This window comes from Lepidochelys olivacea (assembly GCF_965140295.1).
Source record: "Lepidochelys olivacea isolate rLepOli2 genome assembly, chromosome: 1".
NCBI lineage: Eukaryota > Metazoa > Chordata > Testudines > Cheloniidae > Lepidochelys > Lepidochelys olivacea.
In genome coordinates this window covers 156,801,421-156,818,511 of record NC_140411.1, presented here as the reverse complement: position 1 = coordinate 156,818,511, position 17,091 = coordinate 156,801,421, and the positions used below count along the sequence as shown (strand labels likewise).

The window sequence follows — 17,091 nt, the reverse complement described above, 5'->3', positions numbered from 1 at the left end:
CTTTCCACTCTTCTTTCTGGCAAAAGGGGATGATGATTGTATGAGACTGTAATAGAATTGCTGCATGGGAGTGTAAGAGAGTCGTGGTTGGTAATAACACTAATACACACCAGTGGTTACAAACCGGAGGCATCAGAGCCATTTGTTCAGGATGTCAGGAGTGGAGGGCCAACACCCTGTCACAAGGTATAACTTTGGTGAATATTTTTGATGTCTGATTCTCCCCTGCCTTTTGCCACGTGTGATATTTAATACTTGGGCAAAGTGGCTGGAAAAATCAAACATTCTGATGAGGGAATACTTTGCACCCACTTTGCACAGTATAACAATGATTATGAATGATTGATTGCTATTTGATGATTCATGTTCTTATAATTGGGCAAAAAGTTCTGATAAGTTTTAACCAACTCGAACCCTTCTGCTCATAATACAAATAATGTATTTCTTCCTCTGCTAGACAAACTTCTTCCGTTATGTTGTTTAGCTCCTACCTTGTAATTCAGTTGGGAGAGAGAAAAAAGATGTCTTTGTAACCTCCTTGTCAGCCGGATGCTCTTTATATGCTGTTTAGACCATTGAGATCAAACATTGAATGCAGTCTGTTTAGTCCACCACACACTGTGACAGCTGATCAAACAGGTAGTTCATGCTGTACATTCTGACTACATAGCTTGCATATAAACCATATGTTATGTTTGGTTTGGGGTAGGTAGTTGGTTGGAACACATTAAATATTGAAGCAAGATACCTCTTTTGTACATTGGACTCATTTTGTAAAGCAGAATAAACTAACAATTTAACTGGTGACTTAATCAGTGGGGTATGGTACATATTGGATGTAAATGAAGCGGGAAAGGTGTATAAATAGTGTTGGTTTACACGTTTCTGTTAGTTGCTTCTCCTGCTACATCCTATCTACTCCCTTGCTTTTGCACACCAATACCAAATTGATGCAAACTATGCTGTAACAGGTTTGATTCCATCTTTTATCCGGGGGCTCCACCTGAGCTTTGCTGGCTGACAGGTCTGTTTTTGGAATGATCAGTTTTAAGACACAAAGCCCTATCTCAGCTAGGGAGCAACTCATCCCCACTTCTACATCAAAAACCTCTCCTCTTCTGAAGTAAACACTGTTTAATTGTGTAAATGCATTCCCCACCCAAAACACCTCTATGTTTTTCCCCATGATCCTGTGTGAGAGTGGGAAAAACTCACCAACAAAATTAATCAAACCGTAACTTTATCTACCTTTAAATCCCTCTTTAAAATTAATCTCATAGGTGATGCTTTCAGAAAACTACTCTCTGACAATGACATGGCAGGTGGCAAGCTACAACTAATGCTAGCACATGCCTGTGGAACTCCTTGGCAGAGGATGTTGTGAAGGCGAAGACCATAACAGGGTTCAAAAAAGAACTAGATAAATTAATGGAGGACAGGTGCATCAATGGCTATTAGCCAGGATGGGCAGGGATGGTGTCCGTAGCCTCTGTTTGCCAGAAGCTGGGAATGGGCGACAGGGGATGGATCACTTGATAATTACCTGTTCTGTTCATTCCCTTTAGGGCACCTGGCATTGGCCGGTGTCGGAAGACAGGATACTGGGCTAGATGGACCTTTGGTCTGACCCAGTATGGCTGTTCTTATGTAATGCTCATTGTGCTAAAATATGCTTGTTTTACTGACACCTCATCTGCCACTTCTCTTCCCTCCACCCTCTCATTTGTTTGTTTCATCCACCTGTTCTGTTCTGATGCATCCTAGATTGTGAGCTATTAGGAGGAGGGATTGTCTCTCTTTTTTAAATAGGTGCTTGTAGGGTTCCTAGCAAAACAGGGTCCTGGTTGGAGCCCTCAGGCAGTACTACTGCTAGTACAAATGCATCTTGTTTTCCCAATAGATCCTTGGGGCTCTGTTCATGAGATCTAAATAGAGAGCATTCAAACCCCATTGGTGTTGTGTTTTTTTTTTTTTTTTTTACCCCAGTAGAACCTACAACCGATTGTGTTTGAAAAAACTGAAAATAAAAATATTCTCCTGACGCCTTGAAGGCCCAGTTTTAGCCATTGAAAATTTGCACCTGAAAATAGAAAACACAGTGGAACCAATAGGAAGCCTTTACTTCACTATGGGGCACTCCCAGAGTAACTAGATGGTCCAGTTCTGCCCTCAGCTACCACCGCCTTGATTTTGAGGGGAATTGTACCCATGTAACTGGAATGAAACTGTACCCTAAGCCCTGATCTGGACATGTGTGCATGGTTGCATCATGTAGAGACTCACTGAAGTTAATGGAGCTCCTCACAGGTGTAGTGAACTGCTTGCACACCACAATTTGCAGGATTAGGGCCTAAGATACTATAGCTGTACTTAAAACTGTCCAGGTTCCATATAACCTAGCAGATATCGTGCTTGGAACAAATTCAACTGGAATAAGTTCAATGACAGCTCTTATCTTTTCTTTTCAATACTGCAGTCTGTGCAGTATATGAATTGCATAAAAAGTATTGCACTAGGAGAAAGGTCATTGATAACTATGGGCCAGATTCTATAACCCTGTCTCATGTTAAGCAATATTAACTCATAGAAGTACTCCCATTGAGGTCAATGGAAGGGTTATAGGATCAGGTCTGCTCTGGAGCAGACTCAGTATATGCACTAGTCTGAAATGTCAGGAAAAAACAAATTGCGCTTGCATATCCCAAGAAGAAATTCTTTATCCCTGTACAAATATTTTAAACAAACAAGCATATTGACAGTCTACGCACCTTAGAGTTTCTGAAATTGTCACTTCTTGGAAGCGTTCATGTTGTTACACAGTGATATTCATCTTAATGGCATTCAAAACTGCATCCAGTGCATGCACCATAGCGATCAAAAGTATTGCTCTACTTCTACAAAGCTATTTCCTGCAGAGAAGTTTGTCTGCCCTAACATTTTCTCGGGTGACTTTGACTGTAGTAACCGCCTGCTAAAGCCATTGCACTGCGCCTGCGGGAGGTTGCCGTGAACTGCGCCATCCCCAGTACTGACAGCCAGTTGCGACCTGATGTGGTAGTCCCCAACGAGGCCCAGAAAAAGATCACCTTGTCGATGTCACGGTCTCCTTTGAGAACAGGACCCTGGCCTTCCGTGAAGCCCAAGCTTGTAAGCTGGAAAAATATGCCCCCCCTGGCCGACACCCTGAGAGTGAAGGGCTACGAGGTGCAGATGGATGCCCTGATTGTCGGAGCCCTGGGCGCCTGGGACCCTTGCAACGAGTGTGTGCTGTGGACCTGAGGGATCGGTCGATGCTATGCACGGCTCATACGGCACCTCATGGTCTCGGACACCATCTGATGGTCCAGGGACATCTACATCGAACATATCACCGGCCACCGACAGTACCAGGAGGTGTCAGCGGAATGACATTGTGCATCAACTATGAGAAAGGGACCGAGAGACTTTTTCCATTGGACCATATGAACTGGAACCATAAACTCAGTGAACATTAAATCTCCCCAAATGAGCGTAAATCCATCCTCATCATCGTATCCACTCATTATACTCCACACCTGAACATAGCCATTATATGAACAACATACCCTCATATCTCAATGTCTGTTCTTTGACCCGTTAACCTTTTACCCCCAATCGGGGATATTGCAGATTATGTATTCCTTACACCACCTGATCCTAAACTGAACTTTGCACCCCTTGATAATCTATATGTTATTCCCTGATAACAGGAAACTTCTATGCTTAAACTCTGTACTGTTTTCTTTTTATTTTATCATCTTAATAAAATTATTAAATCTAACCGCTAACCTCTAAGGTATTTAATATAATGCAGATTTCCTGAAGAATTAAGGCTAACAAGCTAGCTAACATGGACCTCTTCTATTTAATTGAACCATCATATAAAATGCCATGGTGAAAGGACTATCCTCTTCCTGAAAGCTTATGTATTATGTATGTGTTAGTTCAATAAATGGCATCAGATAGTTCATGGCTTCTCAGCCTCATAAGTATCCAGGCCATGCTGTAGCACATCATAGAAGTTCTCAATAGCATCCTGGCTGAGAGCGTACCTCCATGATTGCACTTTTGAGCAATACTGTCACCTAGAAATGCAGGAGCAACTTGGATGTTGAAACGTCCCCAAGATGCAAGCCTCTCTCTTCAGGGGTAAAAGGTGGGACTATCTATTATGTCCTCATTTGCCTTAGCCACATCACTGTCGTGTGAACCGATTTTCAGCCAGTTAACTCTCCTCCATCACTGTTGCTTGTGTACAGATCACAGTGTGTCTACTGAAAACATAATGCACACTTGTCATCTTCTTTGAAAGAGCAAAAAACCTCAACCTTTCAGTAAAGTCAATAAAAATTAAAAAATGCCTGCATAACCCACCTCTCCCATCAAATTGAAACTGGGCCAAGGTTAGGGCTTTAAAAACGAATATATGATCTTGCCAGTGATGGTGTCACAAGCCATTATTTCCATGAAAACATTTCTGTTGACTAACAGCGAGCAAGCACAGAGGTAAAGGTGGTCAGTGCCAGGTTCAATCTCTCAGTTGCTGAGTGGTAATCAGGTTGTGTTCATTAGAGCAGTCAGCAACATAAAAACAATGTTATTAAATACCAGTTTCTAGCACAGTAATGCAATAAAGACCATCTGGGGCATTGCAAAGAAAAACAAAACATGGGAAATTGCTGCTTAGCTGTGAACAAAAGATGAGTGTCCTCTCCACTTCTCTGCCCTAAGGTCTGTTGCTTTCAGTCTTGTAGTCAGCTGCACCATATATCATGCTTCTGAGATTAAACTTGGAGGGTGTTTTAAAAAAAATGCTAAAAAGTAGGTCAGGGAGCCAAAAGTGTAACCAGACAGGCTTTGTATTTTAATTTTAGAGTAATGAGGTCTGAAAAAAAGCTAACATATTGTCCATTAACAGAGCTAGTTTTTGTAGCCTGTGAAATTGGCACAGGGGGTTGGTTCCCCTGATTCATGGAGCCATGACTGTTTTTCCCACCACCCCCACTTCGCCTCTTTGGGGTATGTTCTTCTTTCTTTCCCTCTGTGCTTTCCATAGAACCTTGTAATTGTCTCAACCAAAAATACATGGATTCTCCTTGGAAGTTCTTCTGAAGTGTTAAGATAGCTGTATTGCATTATGCTCTGCAACTTCAATTTTAATCAAATTAATGTATTCATATTGCATTTATTGACTCTGTTGTCTGCTGTTAGCTCCAGACTGAGAAGTAGAGCATCAGAGATTATAGATAGTGACTATTGTGGTGAAGAAGTGTAGTCCTCATTGCAGTTTATTTCCCCGCGTGCTCTCCTCCCTCTCCCCAGCAGTGTTGACAACCCCAAATATGAGATTTACCATAAAATTAGGATTTTTTTCTGAAAGCTTCAGCTCTTGAAGTCGGTTGATTTTGTGGGAATGTCAGCTTTCATTTGAAAAAAGAAAGTAAATTTCTAGCCCTCTTGACTATAGAAAATAACATGAAAATGTGACTGCTACAGCTCAGAAACCACAAGGCGAACAAAAAGAGCCCCAAATGTATTATTTTAAAATCTCATGCTTTTAAGTGAGTCTCGTGGTTTAGTGGGGCTTGACTTGTGATTTTTTTTTAATACTTGGGGTAGGCAATGCCTCTCTACTTTTCTTAGCCATCTCAGTTAATCTCCCTGGATTTAACCAGTAATTGTATGAAGGAGATGCATTCATTATGCCATTTCTCCGCTCTTCCTCCCCCAAGTTTTGTGAAGCTTTCAGTTACATTACTCAAATTCTCTCCTACTCTTGAAAGGATGTACAGGTCCAATAGACTGAGTTTGTCATGCCACTTTCTAAGTGTGTTTTGTGCTAAAGGCTCATACTAAGTTTGTTTCATGGCATGGAGCGCACCTGAAATTCTGAGCCTCAAAGTATTTGTTTTTTTCAGTACTGATTTAATTCTGGCTACTCTGTCAGCAGCCTCCAAAGTAAGTGAGAATCTGTTATCTCACATCCTAGCATATAGTAGATTAGAAATAGTTTGAGAATGAAGGAAGAATCCACAGGTAACATGGCAGATGTTTCTTGGTTTCAAGTAGACTGATGTTATTCCTCTCTCCTTCTCCAACAAGTGGTAATGGTTCTAACATAATCAAACTTGTTTTTCCTTGTGTAGTTGCCTGGCAAATGCATTGCATAACAAAATAAAGAGAAGTGAAATGATGCGGGTAAAATTGAACATAATAAAGCAGGCATTACCTGTAGTTTTCCATTTTAAAGTTTAAGAGAATTATGAAACAGAATTCTCACAGGTGTGTTGCCTGAGATTGTAGCAATAATCCTCTGATTATTGTAGTTCTTTATAATGACTGGATTAAGCAGCAGATATTCAATTCTTGTAATTATATTTGTTTTACTTGAAAATACTTCAGTGAAAGGCTTCTCTAGTCTTGGACCCTAAGATATGTCCAGATCAACTATTTTCCTCTCACAACAGAGAGAGGGGAGAGGGAAAGAGAAAGCCAGACCTCCTCACTTTTTATTGTACGATACGTTGAACTGTTTTTTACTTGTTTTAAGGTATACTGAGGTAGATCATGGAGATTAGTTATAGGCTCCTTGGGGTAGCTCAGGGAAGACATGTCATGTAGGGAGCTGTAATTTTCTTTAGCCAGCTTTGTTGTATTCTTGGGGGCAGCAGCTTTAGGAAGAAATCACTTGAGACACAGAGAGCTGTGAGCCATGAAAGCAGCCATTTATTTTCCACACACTGAACTAACCAACCAGCCAAAACTGGCTGGGCTATCCCCTAATAATCGAACTCAGTTGCCATAGCAACAAGGTGCTATTACCATGACAACCAATTACACAACATATTCCTCCCCCTTTAATAAGAACATCCCCTAAATAAAACAAACACTAAACTAGAGAAGGATGGTAGACTGCCTCCATTCCTGGATAACCCCTGGGGACTATGTTGCCCCATAATCATGGGTTTGCCTTAGCTAAAGATCCAGCCATTGAGGAGGTCTTCTGTCTCTAGGTGGATTATGGCGAACTTCTGGTGTTGCTGCACCCGAAAGTACCTTGGGCGCAGGCCTGACAACGGGCTCAGGGTTCATAGCGCAAACAGGTGAGGAGGTGGTATCAGCTTGTTCCGGGCAAGGGCGTATCTCAGCTGCCGGCAGTAATGGAGGAGAACAGTCAGGAACAGGCGATTCTTGATTCAATGTCTCACCAGAAGAGGTGAAGTCAGACAACTCAACTGAAGACGTGTCCTGAGGACTGGCGTGACCTGGCAACAGCTGATCTACGTGTCGCTGCCAGATGACATTCTCTGCAGTCTGGACTGTGTAGGAAACAGGTCTTGTTTGAGCGATGATCGTGGCAGGGACCCATTTAGTTCCAGAAGTATAATTCCGAGCCAAAACTGGCTGTCCCGAGCTAAAGGTTTGGTCTTTTGCTCTGGGTGCACGTCTGATGACTTGCTATTGCTGCTGACATTGCACAGTTTGTCTGCATTCAGAAGGTTTCAGCAGATCAAAGCAAGTGCGCAGCTGTCATCCCATCATTAGAAAGGCCAGGGATGCCTTGGTTGTTGCATGAGGTGTGTTTCTGTAGGAAAATAAGAAGGTGTCCAGACGCTTTTGAATGAAGTGGTGTTCCCTTGCTGATTTCAAAGCTTGTTTCATTGTCTGTACAAATCTTTCAGCTAATCCATTGGTGGATGGATGATATGGTGCTGAAGTGATTTGGTGTATCCCATTTGCCTTCATAAAATTTTGAAACTCCTGAGAGATGAACTGCAGTCCGTTGTCGCTCACAGGTTGTTCTGGCAGACCGAAACGACTAAAGAGTCCCCGTAGTTGTTGGATAGTACTCTCTGCAGTAGTGGACTGCATTATAGAGACTTCTGGCCATTTAGAATGGGCATCCACCACCACCAAGAACATGCTTCCTTCAAGGGGGCCAGCAAAGTCAACATGAATACGTTGCCACGGGTTTTCAGGCCAGTCCCATGGGTGTAGGGGCACGCACGGGGGTGCATTCCTGACACCCTGACATGACATACAAGCTCTTGCTTTCTCTTCAATAGCACTGTCCAATCCAGGCCACCAAAAATAGCTTCATGCAATTTCCTTCATGCGCACTATTCCACAGTGACCAGAATGTAGCTGTTCTAACATCTGTGATCTCAGTGGTGGTGGGATAATGACATATCTCCCCCACAACAAACAACCAGATCGGATCAATAACTCCGTCCTCCTGGACATGTAGGTAACAAGGTCGGGTGAGACTGGAGAAGTTCATCGAGATTTTCCATGCATCACCAGGTCCATGACTTGGGACAATACTGGGTCAACGTGAGTTGCCTTCTTTATCTGAGTAGCAGTGATGGGTGTATTCTCTGTGTTCAAAGTAGAAGATTTCCTTTTGGGCAGTATCTTGATGTTTGACTGGCAAAGGCAACCTTGAGAGACCATCTGCATTGCCGTGCAGAGTGGATTTCCGATATTTGATTTCATATGTGTGCACTGAAAGTAACAATGCCCAACATTGCATACAACTAGCAGCTAATGGGGGAATGCCTGCGTAGGGTCCAAAAATTGACGTCAGAGGTCGATGGTCTGTAAGAAGAGTAAACTTCCGCCCAAACAGGTACTGATGAAACTTCCGAATTCCAAAAATGATTCCCAATGCCTCACGTTTGATTTGGGCATAGTTAGTTTCTGCTTTGCTTAGAGTGTGTGAAGCAAAAGCAATAGGTCTCTCTTCTCCCGAAGGCATAATGTGTGATACGACTGCACCCACTCCATAAGGGGAGGCATCACAGGCCAATTGTAAGGGTAAGGATGGATCAAAGTGCGTTAGAACTTCAGAATTTAGCAATGCATCTTTAGCTTTGTTAAATGCAACATTACAGGCTTCAGTCCACTTCCAGGTCTTGTTCTACTCAAGGAGTTCGTGAAGTGGTTTTAGCAGTGCGGCTAACTGTGAGATGAACTTTCCATGGAGACTGCAATATCAACAGCCTTCTGTAAGGTAAGCTGAGCCTCTGTCAATAGGCGCTTCCGTATAGCTTCACTGTACAGGCCACACACTAACCTGTCACACAGGGCATCATTTAACATCTCCTTAAATTCACAGTGTTCTGCTAGCCTTTATAAAGTTGCTACAAATTGTACAACTGTTTCATCATCTTTTCGGTCTCTTTTGTGGAACCTATATCTTTCAGCAATTACCAGTGGTCTTGGGGGGAAATGGGACCCCAGGATTTCCACAATGTCACTGTAAGATTTGGTCTCTGGCTTAACAGGGTGTAGTAAGGTGCGTAGCAGGGAGTAGGTTTTAGCCCCCACAACAGTTAGGAATATTGGCACCTTCTTCTCTGCTGTAATGTCATTTGCAATAACAAAAAGCTCAAAATGCTCAGTATACACATGCCATTGCACTATTTTCTCTTCAAAAGGTTCCAGTGGCCCTGTAAGTGTAGCCATGGTTTTAGTTTCAGGTTTCACAGTCAGTGCCAACAAGCCAGTTCTCACCCCCCTTCCAACAGCTAAAAGATTTTGGTAGGTTTTTTTTTTTTTTCTACCTTGACTTCTACTTCCTTCTGTTGCTGGGGCAGCACAGGGATCCCACCCTCGTCGCCACTTTGTTGTATCCTTGGGGGCAGCAGTTTAGGAAGAAATCACTTGAGACACAGAGAGCTCTGAGCCATGAAAGCAGTCATTTATTTTCCACACACTGAACTGACCAAACCAGCCAAAACTGGCTGGGCTATCCCCTAATAATCGAACTCAGTTGCCATAGCAACAACAAGGTGCTATTACTATGACAACCAAATACACAACCAGCTTGTTCCCCTGCCCAGAGATCAGCGGTAAATAGAGTAGCTCTGCTGCACGGGTTTTACCATCTTCACCAGTAGAACCCTAGCCTGTGCATCAGTGGGAGTGATATCTGGGGTGAGGTCTTTGAAAGCACTAGCTCCTTTGAGAGGATTTCCTCAATTTACCTTTACAAACATTATGATGGGTTTTTGGTTTTACTGTTATCAATACCTGTTGTGTGTACAGTACCGGGACTAGCCCTTGGAAGCAGTGTGAAAACTGTCAGGGTTTTCCTTGCTGGATTCCTAGATTTTTTTTCTTTTTCCCAATTGTAATCTTTGCTGTTTATTCATTAAAATCCATACTTCTTTTTTATTTAGGGGAGGAAAAGATCTAGGGAGATCCAACTGCAGAGATCTATGCATCTATGTATGATGAGCTTCCGGTGATTTCAGGGAATAGTACAGGACAAGTATGACCAGTGCATTTTCCTCACTCTCAACATGCCATTTTAGATTGGCCTGGGAAGTTGTTAAAGATGCATTTGATGTTTATTACCTTTGGCTGGTATTTATGAGGCAATAAGAACATCTGATTGACTGGCATTTATTCTTTCTCCTGTTATTGTGGTTCTTATTTATTAATCATAAAGAAGTACGGGCTGGATGAATGCACTATAAGGTGGGTAGAAAGTTGGCTAGATTGTCGGGCTCAACGGCTAGTGATCAATGGCTCCATGTCTAGTTGGCAGCCGGTGTCAAGTGGAGTGCCCCAGGGGTCGGTCCTGGGGCCGGTTTTGTTCAATATCTTCATAAATGATCTGGAGGATGGTTTGGATTGCACTCTCAGCAAATTTGCGGATGATACTAAATTGGGAGGAGTGGTAGATACGCTGGAGGGCAGGGATAGAATACAGAGGGACCTAGACAAATTGGAGGATTGGGCCAAAAGAAATCTGATGAGGTTCAATAAGGATAAGTGCAGGGTCCTGCACTTAGGACGGAAGAACCCAATGCACAACTACAGACTAGGGACCGAATGGCTAGGCAACAGTTCTGCGGAAAAGGACCTAGGGGTGACAGTGGACGAGAAGCTGGATATGGGTCAGCAGTGTGCCCTTGTTGCCAAGAAGGCCAATGGCATTTTGGGATGTATAAGTAGGGGCATAGTGAGCAGATCGAGGGACGTGATCGTCCCCCTCTATTCGACATTGGTGAGGCCTCATCTGGAGTACTGTGTCCAGTTTTGGTCCCCACACTACAAGAAGGATGTGGATAAATTGGAAAGAGTCCAGCGAAGGGCAACAAAAATGATTAGGGGTCTGGAGCACATGACTTATGAGGAGAGGCTGAGGGAACTGGGATTGTTTAGTCTGCAGAAGAGAAGAATGAGGGGGGATTTGATAGCTGCTTTCAACTACCTGAGAGGTGGTTCCAGAGAGGATGGTTCTAGACTATTCTCAGTGGTAGAAGAGGACAGGACAAGGAGTAATGGTCTCAAGTTGCAGTGGGGGAGGTTTAGGTTGGATATTAGGAAAACCTTTTTCACTAGAAGGGTGGTGAAACACTGGAATGCATTGCCTAGGGAGGTGGTGGAATCTCCTTCCTTAGAAGTTTTTAAGGTCAGGCTTGACAAAGGCCTGGCTGGGATGATTTAATTGGGGATTGGTCCTGCTTTTGAGCAGGGGGTTGGACTAGATGACCTCCTGAGGTCCCTTCCAGCCCTGATATTCTATGATTCATGTTTATTACAGTTGTGCTTGAGGGTCAACCAAGAACAGGATCTCATTGTGCGAGGCACTGTACAAACTCAGAGTAGCAGACAGTTCCTGCCCCAAAGAGCTTCAAATCTAAATAGACAAGACAGAACACAAGGTGGGGGAAGGGGTAGAACATACAAGCAGAGTAAACTCTGTGGTGGCAGCAAATGACATGCTAGTTCCTCTTTTGGGCGGCGGGGTTACTTAAGGCTGGGTCAGCTAAAGGGAAGGAAGAGGGGACATTCAAGGGAAAGGAGTGAGGGGACAAGAAGGAAGAGAGGCATGTGTGGAGTGAAGCTGAATTGAAGAGACTTTGGGGGAGGGTTGAAGTAAGGACAGAGAAAGTCCAATCATAACTGTAGAAAGTTCTCCAAATGTCCAGAGTTCCAGAGAGTCCTCCTTTGGCTGCTTCTGCTCCTACTGGCTGGAATCTCTGGCTGGCTTCTTGCTGCAGATTTCCCCCCAGCACCTATGGCAGGAAGCAGGGGCAGCACTACTTAGGTCCCAGAAGAATTAAAACTGAGGAATTTGTTGATAATTTTCAAGTTACAGACATTAGAGATTGTTTACCTTAGAAAGGAGACTGATGATAGGACATGATAAAATAAAGAAAGGTATAAAGAAGATAGATCAGGAACGCTAAATATTAGAGATCAGGGTGAGACCTAATGTGGGAGCCAGATTATCCTACATTCTCTGAAGCATCTTGTACTGGCCACAGCCAGAGACAGAACAGTGGATTAGATGGACCACTGGTATGATCCAGTCTTGCAGTTCCTGTGTTCCTATTAATTAACAACCATGAAAATGCTAAATCTTTAGAAGACTGTGTGAGAGACAGAAGGGAAAGATGATCTTGTGGCTAAGGTATTGGACTGGAATTTGAGAAATGTGGCTTCTGTTGCCACCTCTAATAGGCACACTTTGCATGGTGAACGGCAAATCACTTAATCTTTCTTTGCCTTACTTCCCCATCTATGACATGGGGATGATAATCCGTCATCATTTTGTCTGTTTAGATTGTAAAATCTTCAAGGGAGGGCCTGTCTCTGTGTAGTGCCTAGCACAACGGGGCCCTGATCTTGGGTGTGGCCTCTAGGTGTTACTGTTTGTGTGTGTGTGTGTGTGTGTGTGTGTGTGTGTGTGTGTGTGTGGCCTTCACGCCATGAAAAGATTACTGATTCCAGAAAACACACTTACCTGGAAGAATTGACTGTTGAAAAAACAACTCTCACATTAAAAACTTGTGGTATGGATATTACTGGAAGGAATGGAAGGAGATTATCATATTCCTGAAATCCTTGTGCTGTTGGAAGAAGAGGAGAGCCAAGGGAAGGACTGTGGGGTTGATGTCCCAAACCTCAAAGGTCTGTCAAGTATCAGAGAAGAAGGATGGGCAAGTGGTTAAGGCAGTAGTCTGGGACTCTGGAGACAGGGGTTCAAGTTTCTGCTCTGTGACTGTGGGCTAGTCACTTAGGCTCTGTGTGCTTTAGTTCCCCATCTTACAGATAGAGATACTAACACTTCCTTACCTCGCAAGGGATTTGTGAGGATAAATACCTTACAGCTTGTGCCATGCTCAGGTAATATGACAATGGGGGCCATCAAAGAGCTTAAAATAGAATCCATGGTCCTCCTCCATGTTTCAGAACTCCCCCATCTTGTGGGCTGCTATGGCAAATGAAATCTTGGTAGCCGAAGAGCTGATGTTGATGGACACAAGGGCTTCATGCAGGTGGCCTTGTTTTCCTGTGGATTCCCTGATAATCCTCAGGATCTGAAGAGATAATCCACTGTTTGGTTTGTGGGGGAAGAATGTGTGCATGTTGACCCCTCTTCAAATTATTTGTCAAAGTGTCCCTGTAGGAAGATATTTTTGCTTCCCCCAGGAACCCATTTCCATGTGATTTTCTGCAGAAAGAGATAAATGAACCTGAAGAGAGATTTTAAAAAATGATCCATTTACTCCTTCATAGACAATGGTAGTATTGGAGACTTAGTATGCTGCAGAGTTGTTGAGCTTAGTTTGAGGAAGAAGGAAAGTCATGACTGACCTGTTGTATGCAGCTTTAACAATCCAAGGAACAACAATAGGCTTTCCTCAATACACAGAAACTATACGGAAATGCCGTAAATATCATTTAGAAAGTACTGGAGGTTCAACTTATCCTGTGTTTTGCAATACAATTCTCATAGGAGTACTAAGGTTTAAAATTGAAAGAGTTTTACAATCCTAATGAAATGTATACTGGCTCTGGATAGAGTTGGATCTGAGCTCTAAAATTTGGATCCACTTTAGAACACCCCAAAGTTCAGGTGTGCTTGTCTCTGGGGCTTCTTTTTATCTCAGACAGAGTGGGGGGCAGTGGAAAAATTTGAATCAGATCTGAGTTTGGATTCTGCATTGGACAAAGTTTGAACCTATCTCTATGCTTTGAACAACTGACAAAAGATCACCACTTTTGTTGTCTCACTTGTCAGTCTTATTTGTCTTATTTTAAGGAAGCTGGTAGGAGGAGTCTGAGGCTTCAGATAAGACCTGTCCTCTTTGCTTCTTTATTGTGTGTATTAATTTTCTAGGTATTGATCCTCATGGAGGAATCAGAGTTAAGGCTACTGCATTACCATGGCAGCACTCAGTATGTCTTTTTCATTATGTGAATTGGATGTAGAAAAACTTTTCTTTTGAACTAAGCAAGTCTGTAATGGAAGCTGCACTAAATTATTGTCCTCTGAATTGGTGAAAAAAGATAGCTGGTGCTTTTTTTCTTAGGTGAAATCTGCACTATTCCTTACATAACAATGAGTGTGTAGAAATCTCTCTGGAAAAAATACCATTTTAATATAAAATATCCTGCAGAAGAAATCTGAACAATAAGGGCATTAGTCATATTTTTAGACACGTTCCTTTATGTTGATCTGTTTGTCTAACCTCTAAAATCTTAGGTAAAGTTAAAGGGATGGCGTTTTGTTTGCACTCCAAGAAAAAATGACAGGTAAACCAGCAGCTGTGCTGAAATGTGTATAGTTCTGAACAGCTAACAAGATTTCACACCACATAAGAGATTTTTTCCTGGACTTTGCTTTATGGAGTCAATACTTGCTCACTCTGTTCATAGGAGTTTAAAAAATAACCCCTGAGTCCACACAAAAGGTAAAATTCTGAATTTGGTCCAGAAACAGGGTTACCGTTTGTATGTTTTCCCCATTGCAACTCTTATTGCATTTTAAAACAGCTTTCTCACATCTCAAAAAAAAAATGTAGCTAACTAAATGATGTCATGTTAATTTATTTCGAAGTTATATCATTGTCCCCAACCCTTTGGCTGTATGTGTATCGTTTAGGTTCTAAGTTCTCTGGGCAAAAGATTGTCTCTTCATTCAGCATTATCATTATTAATAAAATCTGGGTAATTATATTTACCTTCTTTTGTAAAGTGCTTTGAAATCTATTAATGAAAAGTGATATATAAGAGCTAGGTATAATTATTATTTATTACAGTGGCATCTAGTGGCTCCCATCATGGATTTGGGTCGTGTTGTGCTAGGTGCTGTACAGACACATGACAAAAAGATGATTCCTGCCCCAAAGAACTTAGAATCTATGTATGAGATGAGAGACAACAGGGTGGATGCAACAAGTAGCTGGGGAGAGAGCAGAAGACAACAACAGACAATACTGACACTACATCAGCATGATAAGCAGATTAAGCCCCATTCCTAATTGGAGCCTTTGGATGCTATTGTAATATAAATGATTAATAATATCATTGATTCTTGTTTTGGCAGATTTAATAATGGTCTGTTATGATGAACACTGCATTTTTCAGAGCTCCAATCTGTTTGTTTCCAGAAGGATCTTTAGACCGTAAAAACAACGAGGTGTCTGGTGGCACCAGACCCACCGCGTTGTTTTTGTGGATACAGACTAACCCGTCTGCCCCTCTGATACTAGGCCTGTATAAACTTGACTCCGTCCATTTTACCTGGCGGGTTTAAAAAAAAAGACAACACTTTCAGAAATTAAAGAACAGAATTAGAGAATAAAATGCTTTCCCCCCCTGCAGAGAACTGCACATGTATGTGTGTTCCGTGTACAACAAAATGACTGTTTCTCTCATTTTCACCCAGCTAGAGCTGCCTTTCAGAGGGGCTAAGCTCACTCTGCCCCAGTTGAAGCCACTGGGAGCTGAAGGTGCTTGGAACATGTGAAAATGTGACCACTATCTTATTTTATATACACCTTTAGTTGCCTTTTGGGATTTTTCCCCCCCTTACAAGCTCTTTATAGTCAAAATTCATGACACCTCTTACTAAATGGCTGGGGGTGCTGACTACTGACTGTCTAGAAGCCATGCAGGCTACAGAATCCACTGTGCGGAGTTGTTCAGTGTTGTTTCTCATTTGTCCTTTAGGTCTGTCAGCAGCCAAGTTGCTGACTGAGTCAGGGCTGAGTGTTGTGGTGTTGGAAGCCCGTGACAGAGTTGGAGGAAGAACTTTCACTGCAAGGGTAATTATCCCCACACATATTATCTAAATTATTGCACTGATTATTTGAGCAGAGCCTCCTGCATACTGAAGAACCCCTCATGAGGGTAGAATTACAGGGCAGTGGCAGGTAGGAAAGTCCTTGACAGTGCAGAACCAGGGGCGAGAAAAAGTATGGGGTTTCTGTGGCGACAGAATTTTCCAGGATATTTGCAGGTTCTGGGGTTATCACACCTCCCCTCCCACCTGTTCTGCATGGAAGGAAAAGATGACTATGTATGTAGCAAAATATCCCCTTGGAGAGATGCTCTGGAGAAATGTCTCTGAAGAGAACCAATGCAGAGTTTTCACCTCTGTGGCTTCCTCTTGCAGGTTTTTTCCTGGTCAGGGGCAGAGGGCAGGGAATCTGGCCTCAAATACTCAATTAACATAAATAGTTCCTCTGGATTACATTGTTTATCTCATGATTGATTGCAAAGGGCTTATCTTCCTTCTTTTGTTTTTTTTGGGAAACCAGAATAAGCAAGTCCAGTATGTGGACCTTGGAGGAGCATACGTGGGGCCAACACAAAATCGCATCCTGCGGTTGTCTAAGGAGCTAGGAATAGAGACATATAAAGTGAATGAAGTAGAACATCTTATTCACCATGTCAAGGTAAGATAGAATGCATCTCTAAACCACACCAACGTTGATTGGTGTAGATTGTTGTAAGTTGCTTTTTTTTTATTTCTGTGGGGATGTCACCAGTTTAGAAGTAGGTTTCAGAGTAACAGCCGTGTTAGTCTGTATTCGCAAAAAGAAAAGGAGTACTTGTGGCATCTTAGAGACTAACCAATTTATTTGAGCATAAGCTTTCGTGAGCTACAGCTCACTTCATCGGATGCATACTGTGGAAACTGCAGAAGACATTATATACACAGAGACCATGAAACAATACCTCCTCCCACCCCACTCTCCTGCTGGTAATATCTTATCTAAAGTGATCACTCTCCTTACAATGTGTATGATAACCAAGTTGGGC

General features: G+C 42.6%; 1 protein-coding gene across 1 annotated transcript in view; it reads left to right on the top strand.

Annotated features, from left to right (window-relative positions):
- LOC311531657 (amine oxidase [flavin-containing] B-like) overlaps positions 1–17,091 on the top strand; it is an 83,034-nt gene that overhangs the window by 20,177 nt on the left and 45,766 nt on the right. Inside the window, exons 2-3 of the mRNA XM_084649235.1 lie at positions 15,997–16,091; positions 16,587–16,724. Coding sequence (XP_084505361.1) covers positions 15,997–16,091; positions 16,587–16,724 — 233 coding nt within the window. The remainder of the gene's footprint in view (positions 1–15,996; positions 16,092–16,586; positions 16,725–17,091) is intronic.